Here is a 19,491-nt window from a genome sequence, read left to right as displayed (position 1 = left end):
ACATACTGCATCAATTACAACATCATGGCTGCGTAGAAGAAGGATCCGGGTACTGATATATATATATATATATATATATATATATATATATATATATATATATATATATATATATATATATATATATATATATATATACAATTTCAATACTTCTCTGGAGAAAGATATACTAATTAGTTTATAAAAGTTTACTTTCTATTGTAACAATAGCAAACTTTAAATAAAAAAATAAAAAACTATCATTTATCTTCGTCGTATAATATAGCAGCTACACTGTAAATCAGCTTAAAGATATTGTTAGTTAACAATTTATACTTCAATCCATTTTTTAAGTTCTATGAACTTGAAGTATACTGAAGTGTATATCTTCCCTGACACATTGCCGATCTCTTTTCATCAAGTCATCAGATAATCCACTAATTAAAGCACCAACTACTCAAAATTTAAGTATATAGGCTAGTGGACATCTCTTTCACGATTGGCATTAGTGGTGTTTTTCATTGCTGTAGTACAATGAAAAATTAAAGAAAGTATTTTTTACCATTCAAATATTAGCATTTGTCAGCATCACAATGATATTATTTTGACCTTATTTTTGGTATTTAGTTGAATTTTATTTAGTAATAAATAAATAAAGTCTTTGTTTGTTTTTTTGTTGTCGCATTAACCATCATTACACTCGTTTCCTTACAATTACACAATACGATATTAGGCTTCTCTTGATTTTATATGTATTTTCAAATTAGCGTTTTTGTCTCCCGCGTCCAGCGCGCGGGAGCCCAGCCAGCTTCCGTAGATTCTGAGCGCGTGCGTGACGCAGTAGCGTCCAACGGTCAGAAAAAAATTTCACAGGCAAGATGGCGACTTCGGAGCCGGTAAGAGGGAGAGGGTTTCTTTCATTTAGGGCTTCCCGGCAACCAGAAATGGTAAAGCGGAGTCTGTTGTGTTGTCTGCGAGACATGTTTAAACAGTGAGCAGCGCTGTTAAAAGCTAGGGGTGTCCTTTGTGCATTGAGTGGGATTTCGGGGCGCCACTGCTGCTGGTGACTTTAGAGACAGGGAGGGTCCGAACAACGACATTCATCAACCCTCACAGACGTCAACGGGTCACTTCGGAACGGCGGAACGACACCCAAACGATTTTATGGTGGATAGTGTCGAGTTTTCTCTAGTCTCGACGTGATGAGATCAGATCTCAAGAGATCTGGACACGTGTGTTCACGGCTAACAGTGATCGGCTAGCGCGCGTTGTCGTGGCTACTGCTTAATACGCTTTATATTGAATTATTTCAATGAAATGTGACGTTCCAGTGTGCACGATTGTATTAGCGTGTAGTTTGACTCCGTAAATATCTCGAATGTCATTGATCGTTGAAATAGGTGAGCATGTGTTTAGAGAAGCGTATACCGGGCCGACAGTAGAGGGTGTATGACTCCAAACTGAACTGAAATATTAGACTTAAAGCAACGTTACTAACTCTATAGTGTGTGATCAGACTTACACTGAATGAAGAACACGCTGTGATCGAGTTAGTTGTCTGAAGGTCCAGTCAAGTCTGTCTGATGTCCAGGGCTTTAGGAGCCAATAGTTTAATATTGCGGCAGCTGTTTCCTTTTAGTATCTTTAACTTGCTTCTCCAGAGATCTCAGATGATCCTAGAGCACCTTTAGCATTGAAACCAGGTTGACCGGTGTACAAAATGTGTTTTAGGGCAGTTTAAAGGGTTAGTTCACTCTAAAAGGAAAATTATGTCATTATTGACCCTCATGTCGTTCCAAACCTGTAAGACCTCCACATGGACTACTTTGATGATGTTTTTATTACCTTTCTGGCCATGGACAGTATACCGTACACACGTTTTCAATGGAGGGTCTGCAAGCTCTCGAACTTAATCTAAAATATCTTAAACTATGCTCCGAAGATGAACGGAGGTCTTACGGGTTTGGAACGACATGAGGGTGAGTCATTTATAAGATACATTTTTTTGGGTGCACTAACCCTTTAAGGTGTCTGGGAGGATCAGGTGATTGTTGGAATGACCCTGAACTTCCCTCTGTCATGGAAAAGTTTGGGGTTATCTAGGAATTGTAAAATAGTTGTGGAAATTTCTCTGCTCTGTCGCTTTTTGTGAAGTAAAACTTGCTGAAGTTACTGGAAATGAATTTTTTCTCTGTTTTGCGTTCATGCAGCGAGGAACTGAAAATGAAGAAGGCCGTGCTGACAGTCCTACGGCCGTGGTGACAAGTTCTGAACAGTACATCAAACACCCTTTGCAAAACAGGTACATGAAGTTCTCTTCTTTGTGTAGTTTTATTTGATGTTTCCAGTGCTACACATCTATAACCCGTGCTGTACTGATCACAGATAACTGAATTCAGTCCTAGTGCATTAGGGGTCTATGAGGTCCAGTCGTCCTGGAGCCATGGAGACATCTTTACCAAAATCTAGAAAGCAGCATTGTGGCCAGTATGATGCTGTTTATTAAATGATGGTGAATATGAGGAGCATAAAAAAAAAAATTACCAATTGACTTGGCAATATTTATTAAAAATCACTAAAACGAGAGGGCACATTTTGGCCTATGCCCATCACAGTTTCCACAAAAATTGTATTAAAATTAGCTTAATAGAATGATTTCGGAAAGATCATGTTGCGCTGAAGGATTGGCTGGTGAAAATTCAAAAGATAAGTTAATTTAAAATATGAATAATAATTTACAGTATTATTGTTTTTTTTAATAAAATAAGTGTAGCCTTGGTCAGAATAAGAAACAAATCTGAGGACCTCAAACTTTTAAATAGTAGTGTATATTTCAGTCTGGTTTATCTGTACTTACACTTGCAAGTCACTGTGATTTGTATTTGGTTTAATTTCTTACTTGGGATATATTAAAAAGATGTGACGTTTACCAATCTAGTCTTGTGTGACATGATGCGTAGAGAGTTACATTTTCGGTGGCAGTAGTATTTAGTGTCATTCTGAGCTCAGAAGTCATATGAGCGATGCGGTGGCCGTGCGCCAGCATGCTGCAGGAAGTGCTGAGCTCACATGTTGAGCTGTCTCATTCCAGCCCTTTCTGCCCTTTCACTGCCTGTGGCTTATTCCTGATATTTAGATCTGTGAGGACCTTCGTTCATTATGAAAGCTGTCTCTCAGTGTACTGAAAGAGTATCATTCACATTTCAGCTTGTATGGCAGTCATTTTTTACATTTTCATTCTGCTTCATTTTATAATTTTTTTTTTTCTAGTTTGTAGGCCGATAACCAAAAGTTCCCCACTGGTCAGTACAGTTAACCCTGCTGTATCAGTGACAGATGCCCAGCTCTCTCGGCTGGTTTCATCAGACAGAAAAACAATAGCAGTTTTTGTTTAGTGGAGCTGCATTGTTTCTTTGCCCTTTTTCTTTTATACTTCTGGATACAACGAGACGTTGTTGAAGGTGAAAATCCACTTTTGTTCTTTTATGCACTAGATTTTTTTTGAAAGAAGTTTCTTATGCTCAACAAGCCTGCAATTTAGTTGATCAAAATTAAGTTAAATAAAATTTTATTTTTATGTATTTTTTAATGTGATGTGTTCCTGTGACACAGCTGAATTTTCAGCATCATTACTCCAGTCTTCAGTGTCACATGATCCTTCAGAAATCATCCTTGTATGGTGATTTACTGCTCAAGAAACATTTCTTATTATCATCCATGTTGAAAACAGCTGTGCTGCTTAATATATATAAATGAATAGAAAGCTTAAAAGAACAGCATCTATTTGAAATGGGAATCTTTTGTAACAAATGTAACATCTATTTGCTATTTTTTTAATTTTCTATTACAAATTGTTTTATCAGTAGTTATACCTAGAACAATTAGTTTGAAAAGTTGAATTGAAAAACAAGCATGTATTTGGGAATGACTTGGTATTCGCTTTAGTGACAACTCCATGAGTTTTTGTGAAAACTAATGACCATGTTCATGAACGTGATTCAAGATAAACTAAAGAACTGGAGTTTCGGCATCATCATTTCAGCCGCTTACCATCAGTTCAGAGAATCACATGATCAGTGTGTATACTGCTCTATATAATAATTAATACTCTAACGTGTAATATTTCTAATTCTAGAGCAGCTATGTTAACAGGAGAGTATGAATCATCTTTTTGAGAGCTTCTGCATGAATATGATATGAATGACCTAAAGTGCTCACTGTGCTTCTTTGCGTCCCTGCAGATGGGCTCTCTGGTATTTCAAAAATGACAAGAGCAAAAGCTGGACAGAAAATCTGCGTCTCATCTCCAAATTTGACACAGTGGAAGATTTCTGGGCGTAAGTGTTTTTCCCTTGTCATATATTGAAGTCACATTATCATCCCTTTTTTTAAATCTCTTAACAAAGCTTGAAAATTTGAATGGCAAATTATGATGGATTTGACTTTTGACCATTCCCTTTGACTCCTCAGATTATACAATCACATACAGCAGCCCAGTAAACTTGGATTTGGCTGTGACTACAGTTTATTTAAGGTACGATCAGGAAGTGTGTATATGGCCAAACTGAAATCTGTGGTTGATTATTAACAAAACATTTTATTGGCAAAGCAGGTGCATTTTTTGAGTTTCTGTGTGGAGCATTCTAGTTACGCTTGATTTTAATTATCTGCATGCTGATAAAAAGATGAATGTTAGCAATTTGCAAAAATGACAAAACGCTGATATCCAGATTATTTTGTATGTCTCAGGATGGTATTAAACCCATGTGGGAGGATGACAGGAATAAACTCGGTGGAAGGTGGTTAATGACCCTCAACAAACAGCAACGACACAATGACCTTGACCGCTACTGGATGGAGACCGTAAGACTTTTTTGATCCTGTTTTGACATTGATTAGTGGACCGCTTGGTGTGCGGTCAACTTCATATTGACTGCCTGTGTCATTTGCAGCTGTTGTGTTTAATCGGAGAGTCCTTTGATGAAGCCAGTGAAGACGTGTGTGGGGCTGTGGTCAACGTCAGGCCAAAGGGGGATAAAATATCCATCTGGACCGGCAACTGCCAAAACAGAGACGCTATTATGACGATAGGGTATGTTGCTTACTTTGTACAGTCCACACATTAAGGAATTTAAAGTACAGATAAGAATAGATTGAATGTTTCAACTTGGTGTTTTTGTATAGGATGATTATTTTTATTTTACCTTAATTATATTGACTGAATTTGATTTAAAAATCACCTGCTGTAGCACACTGAAAAAAAGGGTTTCATCCAATTAAAAAAAATGTAGGGTAATGATTCACTTTTTTTTTTTTTTAACTTGAGACAATTGTTATTTATTTTTCATTGGCTCAAGAAAAAAAATATAGATGTGAATCATTACCTTAATTTTTTTTTTTTTTATTATTGGATGAATGTAACACTTTGCATCTTCGTTTTATTCGCACCAACATTATTTTATTTTAAGATTTTGGAATAATGTATTTATATAGCATACTTTTATTTAGTCTCACTGGTAAAGACCTTTGTTTTTTTGTTTTTTTTTACCAAATTTAAAAACTAAAATGCTGATGCTGAATGTGTGTTGTTTTCAATAGCCAAAAGCCAGTTTGGCCTTTTAAATAACAAATAAACATCTTATGCACACTTTCCTTATTATTTGCTTGTTTAAAGAAAAGAAAAAACGGTATCAGAATCGGCCATGAAAAATCATGATCGTGCATCCCTAATATTTTGATGCTTTTGAAAGATAATTCTGTATTTATTTGTAGAAATATTATTTTAATAATTTTAAAATGTAATTTATTCCTGTGATGCAAAGCTGAATGGTCTTCGGTGTCACATGGTCATTTACAAATAATTGCTCCTCAAGAAACATTTCTCAGCAAAGTTTTGTTATTCTTTGATTAATAGAAATTTAGAAAGTTCTTTACTGTCAAGTTAAATGCAATAAAATGCGTCCTTTATTTATTTCTTTCGAAAAAGTGTACTGACTACAAAGTTATTAATTCCAACCTGAAATGCCTGTTTGATGTGAATATGCTGATATCTAGCTGTTTCTGAACTGAAGCCTTCATTGTGACCTTGAAATCTGTTGTTCCTCCCCTGTAGGCAACAATACAAAGAGCGTTTGAGTCTCCCAATCAAAATGCTCATCGGATACCAGTCACATGACGACACTTCTAGCAAAAGTGGCTCTACAACAAAGAACATGTATTCAGTTTGAAGAAAACTCATTTCAACTTCATTGTAGGTTTATAAAATTTCAAATTCGCATCACATTAATACTTTTGAGTTGTCAACTACTGTAGTGTCCTTCCTTTTTAAGAAATGAAAAAAAAAGTCAAATATGTAAATGTAGTGCTCTCCAGCCTGAAATGATCCAGCACTGTTATCGTGTGGATCCGGGTACGTCTGCTTTAGACCTGGGAGAGGACCGCATCCGCTACAGCTATACGAGTTGAGCTAGATGTTACTGTTGTTATCATTTAAAGGACTAATCGAGACTTACCTAGCTGAAGAGGTTCTAAGGCTTAGATAAGAGACATAACATTCTTTGCTTTAACCTTTCTTTCCCCTCACACGTCACACCATGAAGTGTTTCTCACCGTCAGACGAACAAATAAAGCCACCACTAAATCCACACGGACATTTTAAGGGTCCAAACTGTTTTAACATGCTTTCGGTTGGAGGTGTTTGGCATGAGAAGTGATTGCAGAGGCACCTGCAGACTGACTATCTTAAAGGTTTGTAAAGGATTACTTTTGCTCGCGCTCCAAATTTGTAATTTGGAGGAGTGGTCATTTATTGTTTCAGCTATGCTGGAATTGTGGCATCTTGCTTGTAGGCCTGTCTAACAGTTGTGTTTCTCCCCTTCATCTATTTATGATATATGCATTGCAGTTGAACTATGTAGTGAGTGGAATACCATGAATATCAATCTCATGTTTTCTTTCGGTTACTTTTTGAGGTTCTTAGCAATGAGGACTACTGCTTGCTTTTCTTTTTCGTTTTTACAGTGTATTCAGTGAATGCCTGGACATACATGCTTTTTAGGTTTGCTACCACTTTTCCCCTCATTGATACTGTAGACATTTTTGGATCAGTGAAAGAAGAGAAGATATTCATTGTGAATTTATTTTGCTCATAATGTATCTTTATTATCTGTAACTCCAGGATGTATATTACCTTCTTTCAAAGTAAAGGTTATGTGCTTTGCATTAACATTTGATTTTTTTTTTCTCTGTTTCTTTATTCTCTTGTTCAAACCTGAAAGTTAAACAAATGTCATGTGTTGCCATCAGCACGAAAACATTTCCCTGTGTATTTTTGAGCGGGCACTAGAAGCTGCCCCACTTAAAGCAGCACTATGTAAATTCTGGCGCTCTAGCGGTTAATAAACAAAACTGCAAGCGTCCCGCGGAAGAACATTCTAACCGGAGCTACCTTCTTCAAGCTTATGTCAATGGCGATTCACGCAGGTATGTGTTACTCCAACCCGGTCTACAATAGCCCAAAAATAATCCCTTATTATAAATGTGACGTAGTGATTTGGGAAAAGGCAAAAAGTCGGTTTGGTAGATGAATGATGTTCTCTCTCATTATATACATTTTGAAAACAGAAAAATTACAGTGTTGCTTTAAGATAAACTAATAAAGAGTAATCCAAGTATCAGTAGTTTTTTTTTGTAGGCCAAACAAGAGTGTTATACTCGTAAAAGTAATGGTTCTTCACGATGTCTTTGTGGTGAAAGGAGGTTTTTCAGATTATAAAAAGTTAAGCAAGAGCTTGTTCTTTTAAGAAACTTTGACTGAATATTTCTTTGTGGAGCCAAAAGTGGTTATGACATCACTGTGAAGAACCTTTTAAGCACCTTTATTTTTAAGAGTGTGGCATCACCCTTGTTTTCCATTGGCTTTTAGACCGTTACAGAAAATAAGCTCTGATACCAATAAAACATTTCCCTTATCAAGATAAACTTCATAAATGAGCACAGCTTTTATAAATTTAATAGTCTCCAGGAGTAAAGCGCAAAAACATAATGCGTTGCAAAGCTTCAACCTCTCCATCACTAAGCTTAAAACAACTCTTTCAATCTAGATTGCTAGAGCACCATTATAAACACGACTGTAAAAACGGACTAGTGAGTAGATAAGTTTTAATTTTTGGGGTGAAGATGTTCAATGTCCCTGAAAACCCCTTTTGTCCCATTTATCTTCTTGTTAGCAACTGCCTTCAAGATGCTTAAAAATCATTAGTTGTGTTTTGCTGATGAATTTTATGTCATAGAATAAATATCTTGAGCTTGTGTTTGCCACACACCTTACATTTTGGGGGTAGCAGAACCTTGAGTCAAAAATACTAACTAGTTTCCAGGTTTTAGGACTCCTTTCTACACTATAGTATTCTTTAGCACAGGTCCAAGTCCTCCGCTACATCAGTGTCTTTGTCTTATAGCAGTAGAATACATAACCTTTCCAAACAAAGTCACTCCTCTACTGACTTTGAAAGTTTGAGTGGAGTTTAAACAAACTGTATTGTATCTCCCTTCCCTGTTACGGTAATGTCTAAATCATGCAGTAGGCCTATTTGACATTGTATTAGCACACTGTATGACTATTTGTGAAAACAGTTTTGAGTCTTCATGCCCAATATATAGATGACTACATTGCTTAATAATAATAAAAATGTCAGTAAGAAAACTTTAGATGATTTCTCCTGAAAGTGTCAACAAATTGCAAATTAAAAAAAAGTGAATTACTGAATGCAAGAATGATTTTCTTAGTTTAACAAATTGGGTGTGTCAGAATTACACGGAACAGGTGTTTCAAGAGCTTGTGCTCCCTTTGAATTATTGTAAAGCTCTCTTTATATGCCTGTGTGTGTGTGTGTGTGTGTGGTAACATCCTGCAGGCCATTACATTGTGAAACCATTCGCATTCCAGGGAACTTTTCTATAAGGCATTTGGCAAGAGGGGGTGCATGTCTACATTAATTTAAGTAGCATTAAAAAAATACACGATACATTCAAACTAATGCTGTAAAGTCTGTCATAGTAATGCCAACAATTAAGCTGACTCGACTTGTACCTGTACAACTAAACATCAGCAAACTATTATACAGAGGGATTATACAGTTGCTTGCTTTGACACAGCAAATGTTTTTGCATTGTAATTCTCTGTCCTTTCTAACATAGAGGGTCATTTCAGGTAAATTGGACCACTTATCCATAGCATTTCATCTAAATTCACCTCATATCTAGAGTGTTGACGTACAGACACAATAAGAGATAATGGAAATAATTTAATTTGAGATAAACCTGTGACTATGAATGGATTATTCTTATCTTTTTATACATAAACCTTATGACACTTTCATTTCAGACAATTACACATTTCCTGCAAGCAGTTGATTTCCACATTATCAAGGGATTGAGTGATTAGATTAAAAGTGTGAGGTAAACACTGAACAATGATGCACCGGACAAGTTACTGGTGCCAACAGGAAATCTGGGTACGAGTTCAAATATTGCATTTGTAAGGTATTTCCCTACAGTATTCCTAAAGATGGTTAGAAAGAAACCTGTCAAAGTGCCTGTTGCTCCACTCAAAAAAATCAGATGATCCTGCTCTAATATAAATCCAGTGTTTGCTATCTCAAAAGAGTATGTACATTATATTACAACTTCAAAAGTATGTACAAACCCTTTACAAGTCTTCGAACGTCCCCTGAGTAGAGCTGCTGCTTGAATGAGGCTATATTTAAAATTGTTTATAAGATCCATAACAGAAAAAAATTAATGAGTTCTGAAGGATTTAATTTAACATTAAGACAAAATGAGAGGTTTCTCTTCTTCTTTCTTGGCTAAAAGCACTGAAAGCATTGACGAGGAGAAAAAGTAGAACTCCACAGAGTAGCTGAGTTCATAGAGCTCCAGATTGACACACAGAAACCATTCAAAGACAGCGGAGATGTGCTTGAAGAAGTAATCCTCCTGGATGAAGAAGATGCCGTCTGATGAAAGGAGAGTTATGGAGGAAACATAACTGTGATTACTAGCTATAAAGGGATTGTTCTTCAGTGACTCACCCTCACGTAGCTCCACACCTGCCTGTGGATCACAAAAGAACATATTTTGAAGAATGTTGGTAACAATAGCAGGCAGGGACCAGAAAATACAATGGGAGCCCAAACTGCTTATCAACGTTCTCCAAAATATCAAACTTCGTGTGTCATAGAAGAAAGAAATACATGAGGGTGAGTAATATAAATGATAAATAATTTAAAATAATAAATAATTTTGTTTTAATTTATGATTTTGTTATTTATTTTTGAGCAGCAAATCAGCATATTAGACTGATTTCTGAAGGATCATGTGACACTGAAACAATGAAGCATCATGGGAATAAATTCAATTATATTAATGTATGAAATATATTAAAACAGAAGACTTATTTTAAATTGTAATGTTTTTTAACTAATAGTTTTAACTGTATTTTTAAGACTTAGGGTTAGGGTTAGGGTTTACTTTGGCATTACAACTTCCTATTAAAACATCAATCCCACATACCTGAATACTTATTTTTACTTAATGTTTTCCTAAATGAGTCTCTGCTTTATTTCTATGAAATAATATTACTTTATTTCTATAAAATTGTTAGGGCCCGTGTATATCTAAAAAGAGCCCTGCAACTACAACCGCCCTTCCTTCTCACCTGAATGTCATTCTTGATGACCTTAGGATTTTTGGAAGCATAGACATACTGAATCATAATTAATAAAAAAAAATGCTAAATATTTTGAGCGTAAAAGGATACAGAGGATGGTGGCAGTGATCTGGATAAATGAGGAGATGATGCGTAGAGGGTAGAGAACCCGTTCACATCCAGTCAGCATACATTTACTAGTGAGGGAGGTCAGGATGGTCATGTACAGACACACAAACACAAAGCTCACAGCAGCACCCAGGTAATGGAGCAACTCCAGCTCTGCTGGCTGCAAGAAAACGCAACAAACAATGTCAGTTTCACCACACACTCTGGAAATGCTTCACACTGATGCCATTTAAGAACCATTGTGGATTTCTCTAAGTACCTGTAAGTAAACGGTTCTTAAAAGAACCATTTTTGTTGTAATAAATGTGAAAAATATTTGAAAAATGTAACAAACTGTAAAGAACCTTTTGTGTTTTGGAAAGTTTCCAAGAATGTTAAAGGTACGTCAAATACAACAAGGAGAGAGAATGTTTCAGTTCTCTTTTTAACAAGGATACATAATACAGAATTACAAGTGTGTGGTGTGGTTGTATTGTTAAAATGTAATTAAATATATTGTAAAAAAACAAAAACAAAAAACAGGTTCAATTTGTTATTTAAGTGAAAGATCATGCATGTGTAATGTATTAGGCTTGTTTTGTGACTCCACCTATGATTGACTTCACATGAATGTTGTCATACAACTTGTTATCTTATATGCATGGTTAAGGACCTTTATTTTTGAGTGAGGCCACTGAAAGTAAGGAAAGAGTTAGACACTTTTGTTAAGTTCATGTCACCTGAGAGTTGTTTTTTATAAATGAATGGTTTACCCAAATTTGAAAATGTGCTAAAAAAAAAAAATGCTTACCCTTAGGCCACTTAAGATATAGATCTGTTTAATTTCAAGAAAATTAATACCACTTGTTCAGCTTTGGATCCTCTACAGTGAATGGGTGCCGTCAGAATGAGATTCCAAGCAGCTGATGAAAACACCTCAATAATCCAGTCAATTAACATTCTGTGAATTGAAATGTGTGTTTGTAATAAACAAATCCTTTATTAAGGTGTTTTAACTTTAAACTGTGACTTCTGGCCAAAATAAGCGTCCATAATCCATAATAATGCTAATTCTAGTGAAGAGGTTAATTCCCTGTTGTCTTCTCACATCCCAAATCCACAAAAAGAATTGTTTACAACTGTTTTGGATTGTTTTCACTTTGTAAACGGTGCTTGATCTGTGCATATTCCTCTCCAGATTCACGAGACAACTTTTCACCGGAGAAAGCAATATTATGGATAAAGGATTCTAGTATTTTAGAAACACTGTTTTGAAGTTGGATGGATTTATTTCTTACAAACATGCAGCTTTTTGCTTCACAAGATGTTAATTGATGGACTGGAGTCATGGAGATTACTGTGATGTTTTTATCAGCTGTTTGGACTCTCATTCTGACGGCACCCATTCACTGCACTGATCCAATGGTGAGCAAGTGATGCACTAAAATTCTCCAAATCTGATGAAGAAATTCAATGGTCTGGGGGTGTCAAATTTCAGCAAATTTTCATTTTCGAGTGAACTATACCTTTAAGAATTTTTTTAGTGATTTGTCAGCATCTATCCCATAAAAGCAGTAAGATTACTCAAGGGTTTACTACTGTACTTACATTGCAGTTCCCTGCCATGAAAGCACCCACAGACACCACACAGCCTAAAATCACTGCAATCTTACTGAGGAGAGAATGAACACTGTTCCTGTCCAGGATGTGTGCATGATGGAAAATGCAGAAAATCATAACTGTGCAGAAAAAGAGAAGATGTATTACACAGATTGTCTCTTTTTTAACCACAATACAATTCATGAGTGATAAAAATGCTATTTATCTGAATGCGTTTGTTAAGACATAATCACAGACATGAAACATAATCCGAAAACCCACACAAAAATGAACCAGCATTGATTGTCGCTGTGAAAAGTGAGTTTTCTGGAAAGTTTGTTCCACTTGTGCTGCAAAATAAGCAGAACATGTCATTATTTGGGATTATTTATTAAAAAAAAAAAAAAAAACAGGTGTTTTAGAGGTTAATGTGTTTTACAGACCTTATGGTGGGAACATTATCCAGGGTGCAGCAAACACCTGTTTCATTTGGTTGACATGAATTTCTGTATTCCCTGTTACATTAACAAAAAATGTTAGAGTGAAACATGCATAACAGAATGATAACATGAAATACTGCTGGTTGAACTCATCACTTTACCAGTTATTAAGTGAGCAGACATGGTTGAAACTTAATGCAAGGCCGTATCTGTAAAGACAAGAGAACTCTTTACAACACAAGTCCTTTTGAGTCACTCTGATTTGCATATATTACACTGTTCTGCATCATATTTGCTAAATGAAATCCAATACTGGTTTCTTATATGTAATTTTGTTGTTCTTATTCCAAATGCCTGTTTTTGCTGAATCTGTTTGATTCAGATCATTGTGCTTTTGACAACCATTGGTAAGATTGTATTAACCCTAGATCACCAGAAAAACTGCGACAAAGTCATGAATCCTGTCTTTATTTTAGCCAGCTTACTAACTATTTGTCCCAATAACAGCCTATTTATGTACTGTATAAATGATTCTGGAGAATCAAGCATTATTTTAAGCCACTCCTTGCAGACAGTAAGTTAAATGATACTTTGATATTTTGAATGCTTGTTTTTGTAATTAAAACTTTTGAACATTTTGTAATTAAAACATTTGATTGCTTTTGTTATTTATATACTGTATTATGTAATGTTTTATTGATATATTTATTTCGGCACAATCAAATTAAAGGCCTTTTTATTTGCAAATCATTTTTTTTAAGTTGCAGGGCTATGTTATATATATAAATACTGTGAGAATTTTTTTTTTTTAACTAAAATTAGACCCAAAATACTGTGCTTTACTAATTCTATTCCGTGTTCCTGTTCTAGTAGAGATTCGTAAGTATTGTTTAATAAGTAACCCGGAACGTGTTTATACAGCATGACTCAGAAATTGACGAGTGTTTAACAATGTATGTAATAATTTGTCTAAGATCAGACTCCCCTTCCAGAGAGCAGAAAAGACCAGTCTTGACTTGTCATTGAGTTTTTCTGATCCTGACTTCAGTTGTGAGATTAAAATATAATGTGCCTTGACGATTATGACATCAGCACTAAAAACAATTGACTCTTGTTATTGCTTTTGTTGTTTAGCTTGTTATGCAACATTCATTTACACGTCAGCACCAATGTCATAATGTAGATATTAATGAATTATGACTGAAACGTAAATTACAATTAAAACTATGCCTATCTATCTATCTATTTATCTGTCTATCTATCTATCTATCTATCTATCTATCTATCTATCTATCTATCTATCTATATAGTATTCTCATCAACAGTGAAGAGATATAAGAAATAATAATAATAGTAATGCAAAAGTTTTATCAGTAATAAAAGACAGTAAGAAAAATCTCCATCTGAGTTTTAATTGACAATACATTTGTCGATATGTAATTTAAATGGAGAGAAATGGCAAAAAATCTTGTGAACTCACACTGTCCAACACCCGATGAATGAGACGGCACACAGAACAATTGGTAAGATAACCCAAACAGCCATGTTTCTTGGAGAAAGCTGGTTCAAGAATAAAATAAAGTGCCGATATCTCAGAAGTGATTCTTCCACGGAGGTCTTGAAAAGCTGACTGACATATTAGCCCCTCAAAAACACGTTAACACGTCCTTAATCATCTTTCACTTTTCTGCTGGCCTTACCGGTTTACTGTCTACCAGATGAGTTACATTCTTACATAAATAGGCAAAGGAAGCTTTGAGACATGCACCACGTCCAGCCACTCCTCTATATGGTAACCACCTTCTTTAAGAGAAGAGAATATAACAGCCACAAGGCAACTGTAGCTGAGTCAACTCAGCCTTGTCCCAGTGTTTACTTATGATCTTAGTTGTCCTGAGAGCATGTTATTTAAGAGCAGTGGTTCCCAAACTCTTCAGGTCACCTTCCACCTTCAGTGGACATCAGAACATCTGAGCGTCACCTAGTCACAACAAGGGTCCCTTGAAATGTTTAAGCATTAGGCAAATTGAATCTCTTTGAATGCAGATGGACTGAAAAACAGACACATATTACAATATTTTGATTGATATCAGTAAATAAATCATATGCCTGTTGCCATAAAAGCCTATTCAGTCCTTTTTAGTGTGGAAGAGCCCATGAGTAACATCATACCTACTTTAAAATAACATTTAGAATGGCTAGCAATACAATTTAAAAGGTTAATATGCATCATGAATTATATAATTAGGGCCTACATTATATAAATACAGTCTTTCAGTTCAGTGTTTTATCGCTGAATTTTTGAATCTTAATTTGATTGCATATCAGTCAAAATAAAGACATAAGGTCAACAACCCACATCCTGCATACATTATTAGTCAAGAAATAAAAATAAAATGTATGAACACAGCGTGAAATGTAAGGCAGCATGTGAGAAACTGACATCACATAGTTTTTCCCCATATATCATCCGTGTTATGCAAAAGAGAAGGTAGACGTTGTTATAATTAGCCATTGGTGTGAGTAAATTTTCATTTTGGGCTAATTATCATTTTATCATTTTCATTTTGAGGTAACATTTCTGAAAATATCCCTTTAAGAAGAGAAGTGATAGAGTCCACGTGCGCCTCTTTTCATATTGGCATGTCAGGTGCAATGCAGTTGTTTTGTCGCCATTCACTCTTATTTCATGTGCAGTTCTCCACATGGTTTCATAAGCACTATATGTATTTTTAATAACACACTATTAAGTTAACATGCACAAAGTCGTATTTTTCAGCAGGAGAGTTATTGGTCGCTTTGGGGTCCTAAATTTCAAAACAATCGAAATGGCGGCGTCTGTAAGATGGAGTCTACTGCGCTTCATACGGTTACATCAGATGAGGTTGGAAATTAAATACTGCATCTTTTACAGTATTCAAATCGAATATGTGTATTGTTGCATAATATTATGTCAACTGGTAAATGTGCTGGGTTTTCCACAGAAACCGTAGTTTCCAAAATACTGTAGTAACACGATTACTTTGGCATCAACTGTATTTGTAATTAAAGTGCATATATATATATGTATATTTGTTTTTTTTCCATGTCTTTATAGTGAGTGTAGAGACTGCTAACTGAGACTTGTTTTAGGACTTATTATATCATTGCTCTTTTGTTGATTTCGATTGCTTCCATTGTCCTCATTTGTAAGTCGCTTTGGATAAAAGCGTCTGCTAAATGACTAAATGTAAATGTAATTCTCTTTAGATTGCCTGTAACTGACAGAAATGAGTGTTATTCAGTGTTGGCTGCCCATAGAATACAGTCTCAACAGTATGAATGCAAACCATTCTCAGGTGAGGCGTGTTATTATTATTATTTTTAATTTTTTTTACCTGATAACCTCTTTATTACATGACAGATCACTTAGTTTTGATGAATTAAAGCATGTTATGCTGTTGAATTTAATATTGCAATCTTGTAATCTCACTGAGGACTTTTTTTTTATTGCAGTTCGAATGATTTCAATTTTAACTCAAGACACACCAAACCCCCGAAGTCTAAAGTTTCTTCCCGGTAAGCCTGTGCTGGGGACGGGAACTCGAGATTTCCCAACATCAAATTCGGCAGAGAGTTCCCCTTTAGCCAGGTAAGCTTCATTGTCAGAGTCTTTTTGCACATTAATGGCAAAGTCTTGCTGTGTGTTAAATACATTTGTTATAATCATCCAACAGGGATCTTTTCCAAATTGAGGGCATAAAAAGTGTCTTTTATGGCCCAGATTTTATCACATTGACCAAGGTAGTGTTCAGCAAAAAGACAGTCTGTTTGGTTGCTAGCCTTTTTGAATATTGCATTTAACTCAATATGTGAATTTGTTGTTACTAATTAAAGACAGACAATGATGTTGAATGGACAGAGATTAAGCGGCATGCTATTGAGGTCATTACTAAGTTCTTTGAGAGTGGCCAGGCCATCACAACGGGAGCCACACACACTGAGAACAGTGAGCGAAACATGCATATAGGCTAAATACAAGTACAAATTGACTAAAACAGTTTGATACATTGTATTTAAAATGGTTGTATCTTTATTTATTTTGTTCTTTAGGTATTACAGAAGATGATGATGAAATTGTCTTAATGATTAAGGAGCTTTTAGACACACGGATCAGGTATGTTTATATTGTTTTGATTCAACATAGACTATAGTTTTAAAGCCTTTTTAAAAAATATATAAAATTAGTACTTTTTTGAGCAAGGATTCATTAAGCTGATTCAAAGTGATATTAAAGACATTTATAATGTTACAAAAGACTTTTATTTTAAATAAATGCTGTTAACACTTTCATCAAAGAATCCTAAAAAAATTCTTAATTTCCACAAAAATATTAAGCAACGCTACTGGTTTCAACATCGATAATAAGAAGAAATGTTCTTAAACATATTCATTTCTGAAGGATCATGTGACACTGAAGACTGGAGTAATGATGCTGAAAATTCAGTTTTGCATTTCAGGAATAAATTAAATACAGAATATATTAAAATAGAATTTGTTTTTAATATTTTAAATTGTAATACTTTTAAATTGCATCCTCATCACAAATTAAATTTTCATTCCGAAAAATGTTGAAAACATGTTTGATCTTTATTATTTCATGTTGCTGCATTTTATAATTATTCATTAAGAATTTGTTTTGAATGTCAATACTAGTCATAAGCATGAAATGCTTTAAGCACACCACAGTAAAATTACTGTATATATGGACAGGACATGTAAATTAGAAGCTAGTTATGTATTGAAAGACCAGCAGAGTTCGGTGCTTTTAATTGTTTTTCTTCCCATGCTCCAGCATATTATGGTGTACCTCAGGGCTCCATTCTGGGTCCTCTTCTGTTGGCATTATATATATACTTCCACTTTGTCATATAATTCAGAGACACAATTTATCATACCACTTTTATGCCAATGACACTCAGCTCTACTTTCCTATCAAAAATAATAATGGTTCTGTGTCTGGCCCGTTTGACTCCCTTGTGTGACATAAAATGTTGGATGAACATGAACTTCTTACAGCTTAAAGAAACAAAATTATGTTCGCCCCACCAGATATGACATAGTTAATCAGTTTGGTTTTCTGTCTTCAAATGTTATTTTAAGACCCACGGTTCAGGAGGATGGTGGTGATGTCATATTCAAAGGCTTTGAGGATGGCACAGTGAAGCTGAAGCTGGTTGGGTCCTGTACAGGCTGTCCCAGCTCAACAGTTACCCTAAAAAATGGTATCCAGAACATGTTGCAGTTTTATATACCTGAGGTGGACAATGTAGAACAGGTGAGAGATATAAATCCATCAGTTATTCTTGAGAACATTGTTTGCATATTTAACTACAGTGATCATGACTTTCATTATTCATTTTTGCATGGTTTTTCACCATTTTTAAGGTTGAGGATGAAGTGGATGAGATCAACATGAAGGTGTTTGCAGAAGTGGAGAAGAAATTGCAAGACTCTTAGCAAAAGACCCAGCTCTGCTGTCCACATATTTCAATTGGGTATTGTTGTGTCATAAATATAGTGGGATTCCAACACTCCGTAAGGATACTGTATATTTAAGGTGCCGAATATAGTGTTATATTTAACCAAGCTCAAAGTTTTAAGTTGTTAGATTTCTAATATAATAGTGCAATATTGTGATTGAAAGTACAAAACAACTGCACTTTTCCACACCTTTACGTATTCTGTCTGGCACTCATCTGCACTCACTGAGTTACAAGGTTTCTTAATAGGTTTGTTGACTGTTTAACCTGAGAGAAAAGGTTAAATTGAAGACGGTTATGCTTTTAATTACTATGTTTACTGAACATTGCAATTTCACCTGGATATCTGGTGAGTGCAGTAATTAAGTGGGAGTTCTTTTATAGCAGAAATACAAAGCTGTGTTCCTGATACATTCTCAAACCTGAAATGACCACTTGAAGTAATGCAGATCCTTCCACAGCTCTAAGGGTCTTTGAGAATGAGGACAGTTGTGAAAGTCTGTATTCATGATCATCTGCAGCTGTCATCCGGCAGTTCTGGCAGACCTATAATGAAATAAAACAGTTGTGTATAAATTAGTGTTGATCTAGATGTAGTTATTTGTACTGCTGTGTACCTCTTTTTCCCCCGTTGGTTAAAAAAGTTTTGAAACACATTGTTGACCATGTTTTTTGCCGCAATTTGTTCTTTTTAATCTTTTTTTTTCTCAAATTTTTCATTTTAGTGTAAAAATGTCAACATATTTATGAATTAACGTGTTTCACAAATTGCTCCAGAATGATACATTTGAATATCTAATATAAAAATGTCCAGAAGCACTTAACAGCATTAACCAGCTTTCTAGGAAATAAACATTACACATGTATATGGTGGAATTTTGGAACTAAATCTTAAAATGCACTGTTTTTTTTTAAATCATTCATACATTCATTCAGTTAGTGAGTGTGTTTTACTTTACAAAAACACTTGGACTATTGTCCTGTTTCATAATAGAAATTATTTTAGAAACTTAAAACCTGAAAATCAAACTTACAGTGGATATTTAAACAGTCTTGCCTGTTTACTATTACGTCATTGGAAAATCCTAATTATTACTATTTTATTCAACTTTGCAAGCAACACAGCATAATGAGA

General features: G+C 35.0%; 3 protein-coding genes across 4 annotated transcripts; 2 read left to right on the top strand and 1 right to left on the bottom strand.

Annotated features, from left to right (window-relative positions):
- Positions 1-771: 771 nt before the first annotated feature.
- On the top strand, positions 772-7,209 carry LOC127969923 (eukaryotic translation initiation factor 4E). 2 transcript variants are annotated; one of them, XM_052572088.1, is made up of 7 exons: positions 772-875; positions 2,190-2,281; positions 4,221-4,316; positions 4,450-4,513; positions 4,729-4,842; positions 4,932-5,071; positions 6,092-7,209. In XM_052572088.1, exons 1-7 carry the CDS (start codon positions 858-860, stop codon positions 6,204-6,206), a joined length of 639 nt encoding a protein of 212 aa, XP_052428048.1. In that variant the 5' UTR covers positions 772-857; the 3' UTR covers positions 6,207-7,209. The 2 variants fall into 2 exon arrangements, with proteins under 2 accessions (XP_052428048.1, XP_052428047.1); XM_052572087.1 differs by having other exon boundaries at positions 843-926.
- A 2,060-nt stretch (positions 7,210-9,269) lies between these two features.
- LOC127969922 (transmembrane protein 150A-like) lies at positions 9,270-14,624 on the bottom strand. Its single transcript, XM_052572086.1, has 7 exons — positions 14,315-14,624; positions 12,996-13,043; positions 12,838-12,909; positions 12,677-12,744; positions 12,404-12,534; positions 10,799-10,976; positions 9,270-9,995 (listed from the first exon to the last, which is right to left on the bottom strand). Exons 1-7 carry the CDS (start codon positions 14,377-14,379, stop codon positions 9,808-9,810), a joined length of 750 nt encoding a protein of 249 aa, XP_052428046.1. The 5' UTR covers positions 14,380-14,624; the 3' UTR covers positions 9,270-9,807.
- Positions 14,625-15,494: 870 nt separating this feature from the next.
- Positions 15,495-18,935, top strand: LOC127969766 (NFU1 iron-sulfur cluster scaffold homolog, mitochondrial). The gene is made up of 8 exons (XM_052571858.1): positions 15,495-15,718; positions 16,084-16,172; positions 16,330-16,465; positions 16,551-16,617; positions 16,711-16,822; positions 16,927-16,990; positions 17,977-18,151; positions 18,262-18,935. Exons 1-8 carry the CDS (start codon positions 15,591-15,593, stop codon positions 18,331-18,333), a joined length of 843 nt encoding a protein of 280 aa, XP_052427818.1. The 5' UTR covers positions 15,495-15,590; the 3' UTR covers positions 18,334-18,935.
- The last annotated feature ends 556 nt before the right edge of the window (positions 18,936-19,491 follow it).

Source organism: Carassius gibelio, chromosome B13 (assembly GCF_023724105.1).
Source record: "Carassius gibelio isolate Cgi1373 ecotype wild population from Czech Republic chromosome B13, carGib1.2-hapl.c, whole genome shotgun sequence".
In the NCBI taxonomy this organism is placed as follows: Eukaryota; Metazoa; Chordata; class Actinopteri; order Cypriniformes; family Cyprinidae; genus Carassius; species Carassius gibelio.
The sequence above is the reverse complement of the archived record's forward strand: the minus strand, read 5'-3'. Positions and strand labels throughout refer to the sequence as shown.